This window comes from Oryza brachyantha, chromosome 7 (genome assembly GCF_000231095.2).
Source record: "Oryza brachyantha chromosome 7, ObraRS2, whole genome shotgun sequence".
Taxonomy (NCBI): domain Eukaryota; kingdom Viridiplantae; phylum Streptophyta; class Magnoliopsida; order Poales; family Poaceae; genus Oryza; species Oryza brachyantha.
This window is the reverse complement of record NC_023169.2, coordinates 1,507,230-1,522,769: the sequence shown is the minus strand read 5'-3', so window position 1 is coordinate 1,522,769 and position 15,540 is coordinate 1,507,230. Positions and strand designations below refer to the sequence as shown.

The following is a 15,540-nucleotide window of genomic DNA, read 5'->3' as shown; positions in this document are numbered from 1 at the left end:
CCATTTTATATTATAAGTCACTTTGAGTCTGTTCGAAGTCAAACATCTTTTAAGTTTGATCAAGTTTGTATAAAAACATAACAATATTTTCGATACAAAATAAATATACTATAAAAATATATTCAATGATGGATTTAATAAAACTAGTTTGGTGTTGCCGATATTAGTACATTTTTCTATAAGCTTGGTTAAAAATGAAGATGTTTGACTTAGGATAAAACCAAAGTGACTTATAATATGAAATATGTGGAGTCTTGTTTGTGTCATATATTTTTTCAGCTATCTTTTGTGAACCCCATGCAACACCACTTTAATTGTATTCGTAGGTTCACCCTGCTTACTGAGCTTCTACCACATTGCACAACAATAAGAACATTACTTATTTATATAATTTTTTTCACTCAAAGTAGTTAATTCTATTTGCATAGCTGGCTCGGATCCATTCTAGAATAAGTGAACTTGCATGGTACTACATTAGTTGGTTTGCTGCAAAACAGGCTTCAAGAAGCCAAGGCACTAGTATTGTAGACAAGAAGAGCACCAGCCAGCAGAATACCAGCAAGAGTGACTGCCCAAAGCAACAATCCTGTCTTTCCTGCATAAATCAATGGATGAAAGTTATATGTGCTTTATCTGATATTTATAAAGTAGCAATGAGCACTAAAAAGTTTGGCCTTTTTGGATGTTTGTATGTTCTTACCTCCAGTATAAACATCACCTCTTGGAGACCATTCCTCTGGATTATATATTGGACTACAATGAATGAATGCAGCAGATATCCATTATGAAATTGGAGGCAATAGGTGACTTATGAATGCTATGACAGTTATTCTTCTATTTGGGATGACTGTTTTTTACCTGTACCCGTCAACATTTGCTCCGTACTTGCTGGCAAACTGGTACACCCCTTTCCCCTGATTACAATGGAAAAATTACAATGATTGAGCAAATGTTACTGTTGCTGATTTTCTCTAATTTTATTTTCACCTCGTCTCTTACCTTGATTGGTCTTCCAGACGCGTCGACACCATCCTTCAGGTTCAATCCTCCTCCAGGTCCTACATGTTAACATTGCATATGTTCATATATAAGGATAGTGCTATTGATAGCGTTATCCATTAGATCAGTACTAGTTTTCTGATTTCTCTGAAATAATTTGAGTCACTGAAGAGAATGGTGTGCTTGCGCATGCACGAAACAAAGGTCAATTCAGTTAATAATACCATGCTAGTTACTGAAGCTGAATTTCTCTAGTTTGCAGTGATAGATTGTGTAGCATGCACTAACCGAAAGGCTGAGAAGTCTGGATTTTCTTTGCTTTTTTGGCCATTACTCTGAGCGATGATCGACTTGATGATGGTCGGATGGCCCGGACTTGTATCTGTTCGAAAAATGGAGATGGAGATGGTTGCAGAGCAAAAGAGGCCATGACAGAAGCTGCCATGTGTATGATGCTATCCCTTACTCTCCAATTTGCTGTCAGTCTCTTTTCTTGGCCAAATTGTGTAAAAGTCTTGCTTTAAATATACGAAGGGAAGCTAGAAGTAGCAGCAAGTGACTAGGCTCTGTTTGACGAGTGTTAGGTCCTGTGTGGCACAATAGACTCATGGACCACTAGTATGAGATCAATCGCTGTCCTTCACATGACCAACTGAAGATGATAGAGTTTGAAGGAAACATCTAGCGCTGAGTGGATAATACTGAGATTTTTCTTGTGAAATTTTCTTTGTTCTTTGTGAGTCAATTTCACTAAGTGCCTTCTTGTTCCCTTTATTAAGAAATTCCGTTCGTCCTTCATGACTCAATTTCACCAAGTTTAAGTTCTGAAAATCATTTTCAGTTCTGCCTGAAAGAATATCTATTAGTTTTCTGTAAGCTTTTGCATGTAAGGATTAAATTCTGAATCGCTGTAAATTAAGCAGACTCTCACCTAGATCATCTTATTTAAGAAGAGGATTAAGATTTAAAGAGCAAGTCATCTTTTTTTATGATGGAAAATTGAGATTCTCAAGGCAGGCATCATAGATAGCCATAATTTTTGTGGATATCCTGGATAGCATTCTTGTTATCTGAAAGAACATTTATCATTTAAGGTGTTATTGAATCGGGAAATACTTTACTAAGACATATGTTACCTGAACTCTCTTTTCCATTTTATTTTCAGAATAGGCTGTTCAACTGATTGAACTCTTACAGTCCAACAGGTGCCAGATCCGTAGAACTTTAAGTATTTGGTACTAGAGCTTAACAACATTACGATGCTCAGCAAAACATAGTTGCATGATTCATGAGCTTAGAACATTGCTCAGTCTTATTAATTAGCAACACTGGCAGTCAAGTCCAGTCCAGATACATAACTTGGTTACAGTGCTAATGTAGATTATATACAATTATACATGGATGGACACACAGATTGATCTGCTGCACCTGCTAAGCCAGTGCACTAGTGTTGTAGACAAGAATTGCGCCGCCGACTAGAAGTGCAGCTAGAGTGATTGCCCAGAGAAGCAAACCTGCCTTTCCTGGTAAGTACACAATTTGTGATACAATAAACATCTTCTGAGAAATTCAAATAAGAAATGTGCAATGTTAACATTCTTGTTTCGAGATGTCTGGTTGGATATGCTTACCTCCAACATAGACATCACCAGTTGAAGACCATTCTTCTGGGGTATATATTGGGCTGTAATACAGTAAGAACCAAGAAATATGTCATGGATGTTCATAGCTATGGATGATATGTTGTTTTGTGGTTCATTGTTCTTATAGATACTAGTTAGGTATTTCTATTTTCATCACTCATCTAGATCTGTGAATTAATAGGTTTGTTCTTCATTGGATTGGTAAGATTTACCTGTATCCATCAACATTTGCTCCATACTTGTTGGCAAACTGGTAAAGACCCTTTCCCTGATTAAATTGGAAAAATATTGGTGAACAATGACAATTTTGCCAGGTATGCTTGTTTGAGCTTATTACTGACCTTGGCTACCCTTCCAGATGCATCAACCCCTTCCTTAAACACCACTCCCCCAGCAGGCCCTAGAGGAGTGACATACCATAAATCTGTGAGAAGGTAAACTAATAGACAGAACTACTTATTGTGAACAAGATAAAGCATAAATTAATGTCCAAAGAACACAGTCTTCCCATAAATTTAAGTATTGGCCATGTTTGTTTTACTTGCTATGTTGACAGAGATGCCATGGAAAAGTAGCACTGATGGCATAATATACCTTACGAAATGAGAAGCACGTCATCCTTTTTTGTAAAGAATTGCAGTAAATTACTTTCCTAATATGCCTTCCGCTGACTTGTGACTTTTTGTTATTTACAGCGCAGATTTACACAACTAGACAGTTAACTGAATGGGACAATCATAATTCTATTCACCACCAATTGTTTTGTCGCCTACTCACCTTTGCATGCAAAAGAAGATACATGGACACACTCATTTGTACCCATTCATGAAACCGAGAAACCCATATTCCATTTCATGTTTAAGGCAGTTGCTATGTATTAAGATTAACTCTGAAATTTACAGCATGTACTGACCATAGGGCTGGGAAGTCTGAATCTTCTTTGCTTTCTTGGCCAGTATGATCAAGGATGGTCTTGCCACTGTCCTTGCGCCTCGGAGCCTCGACCTTTCTAGCAATGGAGATGTGGATGGTTTCAGAGCCAGAGATGCCATGACAGAAGCTGCCATCTGTTCAGTAACAACACTCACTCACTCACTCACTCTTTCTGAAATTAATGCAAATGATCTCTTCGATAACTCATCATAGGAGATGCATGGCTTAAATACAGGGAGGCTTTCGGTAGCTGACAGTGAGTGACTACGATTTGTTAAGTCAATTGTCAGTTGGACAGTGGCTATAATGCTGTGTCATGGGGCCATCATCACGTGACCAAACCTTGTCTGATTAGGGATGATGTACCGATGAAATCTGAAGCAAGCATCTAGTTGGTTGATAGATGGATAATCCTGAGAGTTTCTCCCCATGCTTAACTATTTTCATGGTCGAGAAATTTCAGGTGTCCCTTCAATAGTCAATCCTGATCAGAGTGAGTTGGGTGAAGATCTTATCTCTAACAGGGTAACCTGATCTGTAAACAGTATTGATGTCTGCAGTTCAAGTTACAGATTTGCGTGGTAAAGGATGAATGATGCTGTTTTGTTTTTTTTGTTGATATAGATCATTGTATGAACTGATTATTGTGCAGATACGAAAATATCACTTTACCTAACAAGTTGGTATGTTTTTACTCCCAATAATAATATACCACAACAAATGGACTTACCTAACCTGATCATTCCACCTACAGTATTTAGTTCTCTCCCTGTGTAACCTATTCGATCTAAAATTTCTTTCACCAAACTCCTTTTTTTTTTCTAGAAAAAAACTACACCGATTTCTGTTTTAAGTTAATTTTGTGCAGATTTTGCGTATTCTTTTACTCGTGTGCATGCATGCATAGGCGTAGCTCCGCTTTGTATGGAAGAGAGAGAAAGATACTAGTCTGATGTAGTAAAACGTAGATCAGCGATTTGACACCATGGGTGACTCGTCTTTTAACTACTGTGCTTAATCCATATGTTAGGAAAAATACGCCTAATAATGATGTACTGATGTAACATTGTTGTTTTTTTTAAAAGAATACGATTCAATTCCCCTTAAAAGTACATGATTAAATTTCCTTTTGAATTCTGTATGTCTTGCTATTTTTCCTGTATAAAACCGTCAATCCAAAGAGCCATGCATTTAAGCCACTTCCAAAACCCTAGCTTGAACGGTCCAGATTGTTCGTATAAGAAGATCCAACGATATGGGCTGCGTTCTTTTATCTGGTTTTTCTTTGGCTTTTATGCACACACTTTCCAAATGATGATTTCTATAAAAAAAAGTTAATTATCTCACAATTGTAAAGTAGATTTTTATTTCAACTTTTAGTAGTTAATTACATCGTTTATACCATTAAATAAGTATCACACATCCCAATCAGATGATTTTTCATCTTTCATCACCAAAACAACACAACACAGTCAAGTGATCGGAAAGCTAATAAGAATATAATTTCATGGTTAAGAAATTGCATTAAGCTCTCTTCAGCCGCATTGCCGGTAGCAGCAAGAGTACGGATAGTTGCATTGCTGCCTAGCTAGCTTATCGATCATACAGTATAGCATATATCTGACGAATAGAAACATCAGACATCCAGACGGCAGTGCAATACCAAAATCAGTTGAAAGCGCTAGTTTTTACTCCATAACCCGAATAGACAGAGATAAGGGTACGACACTTGGTTTGGTCCTGATTACAAAGGAGTAGCAGATAGTAAGCAATAGATTGGCACAATCTGAGTGCTATTACATAACACAAGTAGGCACACAGGCATAGACAAGGAAAAGCTTGCTTGCTGCTCCCCTTAGCTTACTCCATCTTGTGGGAACGATGCTTGCGGGAACGATGCTCGCGCAGCGGTGCAGGGTGAAGGTAGGTTATAGTTTTGAACGAGAGGTAGGCGAAAATGCAATAACCCAATGCTATATATATGCAACGCCTCCTGTGACGTGCAATGATGCGTTCGTAGGCGAGCCTGAGAGGGAGAGGGGAAATCAAAAGAGAAGCCATGAGTCACAAGTTATAGAGCTAAACATTATTATGTTGGGCAAATTAAAAGGGGAAAATTGATTCTGATTAATGCCGGAATAGAACCGTGAATCTGTGCAGTACCTATGCTTTTCAATTATAGCGTCTCTCATGGCACAGACGCATCTATGTTCTTCAAGGAAAGTTTCTCTCAGAGCGGCGGAGTCAGGCTGACCCTAAAATTGCATATATGATTGAAGAGAAAAATCAGATAATGCCAAGCACAAATCAAGTAATACTGATAATTAATAAACCGCTACGAGTAACAACATTGTATATGTGCAGTGGTAAGTGGTGCATCGAACGTTAAGTTGAAGCAACGGTTTGATCTATCATAGATCATGAGCTGAAGAAATCAGCCGTCGCAGGAGTATCAGTATCATGAGCACAAGGCTAGTATGTAGTATCGAAAAGGAAGGGGCTTCTAATATTAGTTACGGGTAGTTCATAATAATGATGCCAAACAGATCGATTTGTTCATCATCTTAAAGGAGCAAAAAAAAAAACATATCAATAGTTTGTTCATCTTACATGAGAAAAAAAAAACGGATCAATAATTTGGTCATCTTAAAGGGAAAAAAAAGGAGGTTCATTGTGTTGGCTCAACCAAAAAAAACACAGGCAGACATATGGTATTTAGCAGGAAAGAAATTAAGTATCGAAATCAAGGAGCCAGCCAAAGGTGACTGAACCCTAACTGGAGATGTGAACCGGGAAAACAATTGTACAACTATCATGGCATCGCACATGAGAAATAAGCACCTGTACATCAATTGCATCAGGTAAGGCAACAAGCTAGATCGATTGATTATCAAGAGATCGAGGAGGGGAACCTCACCTGAGAGGCGGTGGAGAAGGAGCGAAACGACCGGCGGGAAGAAGCGGCCACCGGGGTCCTCAGCTTGGAGACCAGAGCGCGCATTGCCATGGCGGCCGGTCGGCATCGGCGGCTAGGGTTTGCTCTGTTCTCGGCGGAGTCTTTCTCGGCGCGTTTGGTCGCTTTTGATTCGAGCCGCTTCACGGGGGGATCCGTTCTCCCAGCGCACAATGCAACTCCAGGTCGGAGACGGCGACAAGAAAAGCATTGACGCGCTCTTTTCCGGGGATAGTCTTTCGCACTGTTTTTTACCGTATCGTACTATAGTTTTTCACAGCCATTTTATTGGTTTCTGCATGTTTATAAGCGAAAATTCAAATCTTTAACATTAAATTTATGGGGTGTTTAGTTGGTGAAATGAAAATTTTTGTATGTCACATCAGACGTTTGATCAGATGTCGGAAGGGGTTTTCGGACACGAATGAAAAAACGAATTTTACGGCTGGCACGGAAATCGCGAGACGAATCTTTTGAGCCTAATTAATCCATCATTAGCGCATGTGGGTTACTGTAGCACTTATGTCTAATCACGTACTAATTAGGCTCAAAAGATTCGTCTCACGATTTCTCTGTGTTTAATACTCTATTTAGGTGTTCAAAGATTTAATGTGATGTTTTTGGGTGAAAATGTTTTGAACTAAACAACCCCTTAAAGTGATTTTGAGATTTTTCATCATAGTTTACTTTCTTGTCTTGGTTTTCAGATTGCAAGAAACACATATATAAAGTTTTATTCGTAAATTATTCTCTTTCGCTTATTTTAAGTTTTACGAGTTTTTAAATTTCACAGTACAATACTAAAGTCAAACTATTCTGAAAAAATGCTAAAAAATGTTACAATTTTTTAAAGAAGCTTCTCAACTTATCTATTGTATAAAAGTATCGAGTTTTTTACATGGACAATTAAAAAACAATGTATTTAATTGAACTTAGCTCATTCGGTTAGTTTAGTCTAGATCGATTCAGCCTATCCGACTCATCCGAGTTGATTGTCTTAGTTCGCGGAGCCACCTTTTTGTCCACGAAGGAGCGTGCGAAATTCTCCGCTTAGTAATGACCACTTTTATTATTTTTTAAATTGATGTTAAAATTATGAATTAAGTTTAGATTTCTTCCATTTCAACGCGCAAGCATTTTGCTATATTATATAAAAGCTGTGTCTACTTGTTTCCGTGGCCCAATGGAGTTAGCGCGTTTCTGATTTCTTTCTCTCTCTCTCTTTCAACAGCGGCTTTCGATAGCGATTTTGGATCTGGCAACGTGTTTGTTTCCTTTGCCGATTCAAGCAACCAAAATAACCGGATAGCTTGACATCTCTCTGCTACGATGATGTATTGAATACGTTGTATAGCACAAAATAATCGGGATATATTTACCTCTTTGCTACGACGACGGACGAAGTATTAAATATGGTGTATAACACAAAATAACCGGGATAGTTTTACCTCTCTGGTACGACGAAGTATTGAAGGTTTATAACACAAAATAACCCGGATTGCTTTACCTCTCTCTGCTACGACGAAGTGTTGAATATGGTGTATAACTTTTGCTCTTTGTACATTATACATACATTTTATATGCATGATTTATTCATTAATTGAGGGCATTAGTTGGGAGATTCGATCATCTTCGAGCATGACCAAAGGTAAAGCCAATATTGACTCTAGATTACCTCGTCCACAGTTACAGCGTTAACTTATTTTATAAGCGCACCTACAAAGGTAGAGTTAGAATACAATAAATTATTTTTATTATCCACTTTCTTTTAATCTACCATGCAACAAAATTTTCTTAAATAATGCTAAGAGTCGACTCTAAACTATTGTCATGCATAACAACTATTTTTTCTCTTCTTTGCTCTCTCTTTCCTCATGTCAGCAAATTTACATACGTGGTATTTAAGAGATTCAGCTAATAAACACGGTTGTATATGCCCTTACAAGCATGCATGCCTAATAATTTCAAGATGGAAACACGTTTTATCCTCTCTTAGTTATGTTGTGATTTGCAAGTACATATATACTAGCAACGGGCTTAACAATACAAGCCATGGGCCATGGGTGATGCCTAGATGGGACTATTCAGCCTCGCGTGCCCACGCTTGGCGAGCCGATCAGCCGAACATGCTTGCTTCTTATGGGCCAATAGACAGCGGCTCCAGCATGAATGTCATCAATTGAACATGAAATAATCGGTTGTGTGCTGTCGTGCCGACATGATTTCATGAGCTAAAGATTCATCTATCTCATAGATGGATTATGGCGCATCCGATTTCTTTGATTTTTCTTCTCGTTATTGATCACTAGATGATCGATATTCTAACTCAGATCTAATCATATTTCTTTTATCTTTTCTAATCAGATCAGAACTGGTTCTTGCCACATGTTATGGTAGACAAATTATAATACCGGTCCTGACCTTTTTTTTGGGCCCGGTGCAAGAATAAATTTGAGGGGCCTTAATATACTAGCTAAAATTATAATCAACACACATATACATACAAAAAAATATTATTCAGTATGCAATACAGTTAAACACTTAAATTACGATCTAAAAGTAATACATATATAAGAAAATTTGCACCATATTATCTTAAAAATTTCTCCGAATATTTCTCGATGCGAAGTGGTCAATAATGAGATTAATACCAGTATCATCTGGTAACTTATTCTCAATGCATAGAGTTGCCAAACCATTTAACCTCATTAGTGTTGTCATGGTAATTTGATGTATGGACATTCACATTGGTGGTTCTTAGCAGGGTTAAATGCTGTTAACGATAAATTTTTGCAAATAGTCGTTAGTGATTGAAACATGGTGATGGTGAAAGATCGAATCAGATAAGAAGGCCTGAATCGGCTGGAGACGGGAAGCTGGATGCAAAGGGATTGCAGCCGATAGAGTCCAAATTGGACAAGGATGGGAGTCCGATTGAGCCCGGAAGTTGGAGATAGGTTCGGTGTTTAACTGTGAGTCCATGTAAATTAATTAGATTTATCCTGAAGTTTGTTTAGGATTCTGTTATTTAATTAGAGTCCGGACAAGGTAAAGTTAGTTAGCAGCGGATTCTTATCCGGTTAGGTTAGTTATTTCCTGGGGCTATAAACAGAAGTGCCCGGGTCCTTGTAAATTATCTCTAGATCAATCCAGCTTGGCGCATCGCCTCAAATCTTCGACTTGCTTGAGCTTTTGGCGCGGGGTTCGTCAGTTTCGCAATGTAAGTTCTACTTCGTCAAAAGCCGTTGATCAATTAAGACAGAACTGTCTCGGTTAAGTCCGATCTTCTGCTTAGTTGATCGGCGGGTTGGGTTCTGTCATTATTTTATTCTGCTTTAGCTTAAGGTAATGGCGGTTCTCAATCAAGTCGTCGTAGGCTTTTCTATCTAATCTGCTCACACGAGTCTTGCTGATTTGATTCTGTCTCGGTTCGGTCCGATCAATCAGGTCCGCTAGGTTCGTTTTACCAGATTGGATTAGGGGCTTGCAAGGGCTTATCGCTGGAGTTTTAGCCAGCATTATCTCTAGTAATTCACTGATTGGCTGGTTAAACTCATCGATCTACATGTTTCTATGGTTGTATCATGCGAAGCTACATACTGTCTCGGTTAAATCTGATCTATGTATGTTCAGAATGATCTGTTCATAGAAACCTGTTCAATCGACTGCTTTTAATAGATTAATTGATGAATTACGCTGGTTTGCTATCTTATTATTTGCATGTTATAATATCCTGCTAATCTCATGCATGATTGTACCTAGATCTGTACTGTTTCGGTTAGATTTGATCTTCTAGGTCTGGCATAAATATGCACATCGTTGGTTGCTATTGTTTCACGTTAATAATTAGCGTAGCATTCCAGTTTACATTTAATTCCATCCATGGTCTCGTATCAGCTGAAAATCCTATGTGTGATAATTTCTGTAATGGTCCGATCGACCGATTAATCTCAAGACGGTCTCGGTTTGGTCCGATCTCTTAAGATTAATTGGTTGATTGAGCTATTCAGTATTTATCTTACTCGCGGTTAAGCCGATTGGGCATATTTACAATTGTAACGATGAAATTCCTATAAAGCCGATCGATCAGTCTATCGGCTAGGGTCCTGAAACGGTATCGGCTGTCCGGCCGATAGCAATTTTGGGGTTAACTATTTTCCTATGTCATATCTTGTGAGTTGCAGGGTCAAACTGACTGGCACACCTAGTATTTGTAAGAATTAGGTCCTGCACTGGAATGGTCTAAGATTGATTCCTAGGCCTACATGTGTGACCGTTGATTGTTATTTTTAGCGTCAACACATTTTGGCACGCCCAGTGGGACCCGTGTCATGAACCCAGCTCAGGTTAGTCAAGCGCATGTCAAGACAAGACAACAGCAATTGCCGCGAAGGAAGTCAGCGCGGAGAACGTTGTTCCTATCACCTGGGAGAGCCTCTCCGATGAACAACGGGCCCTGGTGCAACGCCCGATGGACAAGTTCAAGAAGCTATGCCTCGAGTCCTTTAGCATGACTTGGAGCGGCCCGGTGCAGAAAGCTCGGCTTCCGACGCCGAGTTCAGAGCAAGGAAAATGGGGTGACGCAGGAAAAGGTACTGATCCTCTCCTTGGAAACTAGCCGAACCTACAGGACATGGTAGATTCGGCAGTGCACCATGCACTCATCAATCAGTCGGGGGTGCTGGTAAACACCTTGTCAGGGCTTATCTAACAGGTGGCCGATGGGGCTCCGGATGGAGAGTCACACCAGAGGGGGCCTAGATACTTCCCAGATGGGGAAAGGCCTAAGTATCAGCAGTACAGGGATGAAAGAGATCCGAGAGAGGAAGAGCCGATGCCGCAACATCCCCGCGTGCACTTGGAAGAGATCCTAGAAAGGCCGAGGCAACCTTACTAGGAGTGGACTCCACCAAGGAACGATTGGCACGCCGATCCGTACTATCGGGATAACCAGCAATACCAGCCACCCCCAGCATGGCCACATTGGCCGGAGCCGATCTATGAGAATCAGTTCCGTTAACCTGACCCAGCGCCCAGAGGCCAGTTCAGAGATGAGGATTGGACGGACCACATAGCAGAAGTAATGCAAGAACGCTTCGGCCTAAGGCCGAAGGAATAGACGACCATGTATCGGCGCCCATACCCGGAGTGGTTTGAGAGGGTGCCGTTACCTCACCGGTATAGGGTATCGGATTTCTCCAAATTCTCGGGACAGGACGGCACGTCGACCATTGAGCATGTCAGCCGATACCTAGCGCAGTGTGGCGAAGCATCGGCTGAAGATGCACTGAAAGTGCGCTTCTTCCTACTCTCGCTGTCTGGGTCAGCCTTCCCTTGGTTCTCGTCTCTACCGCCAAGTTCAGTCAGGAACTAGGCTGATCTTGAAAAAACAGTTCCACAAATACTTCTTTGCGGGTGTACATGAGATGACATTGACTGATCTCACCATACTCGGGCAAAAAATGGACGAGTCGGTCCACGATTATGTCCAAAGGTTTCGCAACGTGAGAAGTCGATGCTATCGGCTAAACTGGCATTCTAGGGCTTGCTCGGCTAGATCAGAGAAAAATTCTCGGCACAAGAATTCGAGAGTTTAGCTCACCTTGTGCAGAAAGTATCGGCCCATGAGATCCGATACCATGAGACCAGGAAAGATAAATTCCAACGCTGCGTCGCATACCTAGCCGAGGAATCGTCGGACTCTGATGTTGATGAATCCGACATAGGATTGGCGGAGTGGACTAGGAACAAGAAGCCGGTGAATTACCCCTGGGTCAAGGGCACAAAGGAGACAGGGAAATTTGACTTCGACGTCAACAAGGCCGACAAAATCTTCGACCTCCTACTGCAAGAGAAACACATCCAGTTGCCGGCGGGACATATCATACCATCGGCTGAAGAGCTTAAAAAGAAGAAGTATTGCAAATGGCACAACTCTGTCTCCCACAACATGAACGATTGCCAGATCTTCCGGCGGCAAATCCAAGCGGCGGTCGAACAAGGTCGCATCAAGTTCGAGGAGACCAAGAAACCGATGAAGATTGACGGGCATCCGTTCCTCGTCAATATGGTCCAGCCTGGGTTCGGCTATAGGCCGAGCAGCAGCTTAAAGAGATGTCTAGGTACCAACGACATGTCACGCCCGGAGTTTAATCCTAAGCCTAATTCGTAAGAGAAATTCGTAAATAATAATTGGTTTAATTAACTCAGAAAAAATCCCTATAAAAAGAATTAATTTAATTAAATTGAAGTTCGTGAATTGATTAACTGGATTTAAACTCAAATTACAGAGTATAAAATTTTTCCCAAAAATTTAATCTAAAATTCGGCAAAAGTGGGGCTTTCCTTTTTCCCTCCTTTTTCTTTCTTTTTCCCTTCCTTCCCAAATTGGGCTGAAGTCCAATTTGCCCCCCTTCTTTTTCCTTTCTTTCTTTTTCCTCCCCTCCTTCCTGGGCCGGCCCGCTTCCTCCCTTCCTCTCCCCGCGCGCCCCTTCCCGCCTGGGCCTCCAGCCGCTCGGCCCAGCGTGCCCGCGCCGCGCGAGGTCCGCCTCGCCTCCCTGCCCGGCCGGACCGAGCCCGTGCCGTGTCGCCGCCAACTCCAACTCCTCCGCCGCAAACGCCGCCTCTAAATCCGACACGTCGCCAACTCGGTCTTCCCTAACGGCCGCCAGCCCTAGCCGGCGTTCCTCCCCCATAAAACCCCCTCGTTTGCGCGCCGTCGCCACCCTTTTTCGCACGTCCCAAGCCACCGCCGTGCCCCGTCGTCTCGCTGCCGTTGGCCGATCTCGCTACCGCACGCAGCAAGCCGCCGCCCATCCGCGTCACCACTGCCGCCTTGATGTTGCCGACCCTTCGTCGCTTTCGCCTCCGCCGGTGAGCGTCCCCACTCCCCTCTCCCTCCTCATCCTTCCCCTTCGGTCATCGCCGCCGGCTCGTGCGCCGCCGGCCGCCGCCGCCGTGCACCGCCGGCCGAGCATCTCCCTCCCGCTCCCCTGCTCTCTCTCTGACCGACGGGCCCCACCCGTCGGCCTCTCACTCCTCTTCCCCTCTCTCTGTCACGCGGGCCCCGCGCGTCAGCCGGACACCACCCTTTCCTCTCTCTCACCCCTCTCTCTCACTGCTCGTGGACCTCTTCTGTCAGCCCCCTTCCCCTCTCTCCCTCACCGACAGGTGGCCCCTACCTGTTGGCGTGCCTCCTCTCTCCGCTGACGTCAGCACCCCGCTTAATTGCGCGCTGACGTCAGCACCCTGCTTAATTGCGCGATAATTGATTTAGGACTTTTGTGATTAGCTAAAAAACCCAGAAAAATCTTAAAATTCATAACTAATTCGTCTAGTCTCCGTTTAGGCCCATTCAAATTTCATTAAATTCATAAAATTGTCAAGAATCTATTACCGTTTCAGTAGAGTTTGTGCCTGTTTTATTTATTTTTGTGCTTTGTCGCTTAGATTCGGACCCCGCCGAAGCGCCGGTTTATTTCGAGATTGTCGCCAAAGTTTCCCAAGGACCAGAGCAAGGCAAGTGGCACTCATATTTGATCATATTGAACATATTATTGCAAATTTCCCGCTTTATTTATTCAAATATGCATTGTTTCAATTAAAGTATTTCCTGTATTTATTTTTCGGCTAATCCTTATTATTATGCTGTTGTTTATCCAACTTTATTCATGGTAAACCAGGGGTAACTTGAGTAGAGTTAGGCCTAGGTTAATGCTTAGCCGTGCTTTGAACAAGTAGCTCATGAGATCACATTTTAATCATTACTAGTTCTGAATAGCTGTAATTATGATTCATTACGCGGTTCGGGCTAACGTTAACTAAAATATTGATAAAGGTGGGTTGTGGGTGCATGGTTTTGAGAGTCGCACCCATGGCAGTTAAGGACCGGTTCACGGGAAACCCTGGAAGTAATATAGTGCTAACCACGTGCCGAAATCGGTAAGGTGGGATTTGAAGCATGGCTTTGAACTATTTGACGTACCAAAGCAAGGGTAGGCGTGATGGAGTATGGACGGGAAATCGTGGTGTAACGAAAGACTCTGCTGCTTCCGGATCAACCAAGGCACAAGAGGGGACTGCCCGACTTGGTGTAAAGGAGGGGGTGAAACCTGAAGTGCGGTGCGATTAAATAGGGAGGGTCTCCTTTCCGGTATGCCGTGGTGGTATGTCGGCGCACGTTTAAGTGCAGTGGAGTCGTGTATTGTGGGTACAGTAGTACACCTCTGATCAGAGTATAATCTATTCGAATAGCCGTGCCCACGGTCACGGGTGGACTCCCAGTTTCACTGTGATTAGTTGAACCATTAATAATCTGGGTAAACTGGCTTTCACTTGGGACTACTGTAACGTGGTGTAACGTTGGACAGTGTTGTGGTATTTTACAACTGTTATTTATTTACTCCTTTATTTACTTAATTATTTTTATTCAGTTTAATCTCTGTTATACATTTAAATGCTGCTTTACTGCAACTAAACCTAGCCTGTCCTTGATGATCCTTATGCATCATTTACTACCCTCTTTTCCGTGCTGCTTGTTGAGTATGGTGGTTTGTACTCAGCCTTGCTCATTTCTCTCCCTCAGAGTTAGAAGTTGAGTCCGATGGAGGTGACTCGCAGGATTGAGCTGATCTGCCTATGGAATGGAGCCGTACCCGCTGGAGCTAGTCTACTTATCTTTTCCGATGCATTTTGGTTAGAATAAGTGTTATTTTCAGTGTTTTCTAAGAACGATGGTTATGTAATTAACATTGTCTCTTTGTGTATCCTGGCTGGTCCTGGATAGGGATTTTAATATACAATTATGTTCAGAAATTCATGTGAGGAATTTCTGGGCGTGACAAGTTGGTATCAGAGCCACCTTTGACCGTAGGATCAACCCAATGGAACCCTAAGAGCCCTCTGCTTTTCATGTTCCTACATTGTTTCTGAAAGTTAGAGTTGCTTTGAAAATGTGTTAGTGCTTTTCAAAAGTGTGAGTCATTTAAAAAGTCAAATCTCTCTGGTTGAAAA

At 41.8% G+C, this 15,540-nt stretch overlaps 3 protein-coding genes across 3 annotated transcripts; all 3 read right to left on the bottom strand.

Moving 5' to 3' along the window:
* Nucleotides 1–330: 330 nt before the first annotated feature.
* Nucleotides 331–1,488, bottom strand: LOC102706112 (photosystem II 10 kDa polypeptide, chloroplastic-like). The gene is made up of 5 exons (XM_006657378.2): nt 1,288–1,488; nt 1,000–1,058; nt 859–914; nt 701–753; nt 331–595 (listed from the first exon to the last, which is right to left on the bottom strand). Exons 1-5 carry the CDS (start codon nt 1,442–1,444, stop codon nt 501–503), a joined length of 420 nt encoding a protein of 139 aa, XP_006657441.1. The 5' UTR covers nt 1,445–1,488; the 3' UTR covers nt 331–500.
* Nucleotides 1,489–2,259: 771 nt separating this feature from the next.
* On the bottom strand, nt 2,260–3,785 carry LOC102705826 (photosystem II 10 kDa polypeptide, chloroplastic-like). Its single transcript, XM_006657377.2, has 5 exons — nt 3,556–3,785; nt 2,984–3,042; nt 2,855–2,910; nt 2,631–2,683; nt 2,260–2,522 (listed from the first exon to the last, which is right to left on the bottom strand). The coding sequence occupies exons 1-5, from the start codon at nt 3,707–3,709 to the stop codon at nt 2,431–2,433; spliced, it is 414 nt and encodes a 137-aa protein (XP_006657440.1). The 5' UTR covers nt 3,710–3,785; the 3' UTR covers nt 2,260–2,430.
* A 1,331-nt stretch (nt 3,786–5,116) lies between these two features.
* Nucleotides 5,117–6,691, bottom strand: LOC107304648. Its single transcript, XM_015839594.2, has 3 exons — nt 6,493–6,691; nt 5,739–5,830; nt 5,117–5,601 (listed from the first exon to the last, which is right to left on the bottom strand). The coding sequence occupies exons 1-3, from the start codon at nt 6,580–6,582 to the stop codon at nt 5,436–5,438; spliced, it is 348 nt and encodes a 115-aa protein (XP_015695080.1). The 5' UTR covers nt 6,583–6,691; the 3' UTR covers nt 5,117–5,435.
* Nucleotides 6,692–15,540: the final 8,849 nt, after the last annotated feature.

What these genes read in the sequence shown, in the direction of transcription:
- LOC102706112 (XM_006657378.2), bottom strand. Translation starts at nt 1,444, where the DNA reads ATGGCAGCTTCTGTCATGGCCTCTTTTGCTCTGCAACCATCTCCATCT. An exon ending in GCAAATGTTGACGGGTACAG is followed by an intron (nt 754 to 858) that starts GTAAAAAACAGT and finishes CATTCATTGTAG; the next exon opens with TCCAATATATAATCCAGAGG. An exon ending in AGGTGATGTTTATACTGGAG is followed by an intron (nt 596 to 700) that starts GTAAGAACATAC and finishes TGATTTATGCAG; the next exon opens with GAAAGACAGGATTGTTGCTT.
- LOC102705826 (XM_006657377.2), bottom strand. Translation starts at nt 3,709, where the DNA reads ATGGCAGCTTCTGTCATGGCATCTCTGGCTCTGAAACCATCCACATCT. An exon ending in CATCTGGAAGGGTAGCCAAG is followed by an intron (nt 2,911 to 2,983) that starts GTCAGTAATAAG and finishes CAATTTAATCAG; the next exon opens with GGAAAGGGTCTTTACCAGTT. An exon ending in TGGTGATGTCTATGTTGGAG is followed by an intron (nt 2,523 to 2,630) that starts GTAAGCATATCC and finishes TGTACTTACCAG; the next exon opens with GAAAGGCAGGTTTGCTTCTC.
- LOC107304648 (XM_015839594.2), bottom strand. Translation starts at nt 6,582, where the DNA reads ATGGCAATGCGCGCTCTGGTCTCCAAGCTGAGGACCCCGGTGGCCGCT. An exon ending in CCTTCTCCACCGCCTCTCAG is followed by an intron (nt 5,831 to 6,492) that starts GTGAGGTTCCCC and finishes ATGCAATTTTAG; the next exon opens with GGTCAGCCTGACTCCGCCGC. An exon ending in GCTATAATTGAAAAGCATAG is followed by an intron (nt 5,602 to 5,738) that starts GTACTGCACAGA and finishes TCTCCCTCTCAG; the next exon opens with GCTCGCCTACGAACGCATCA.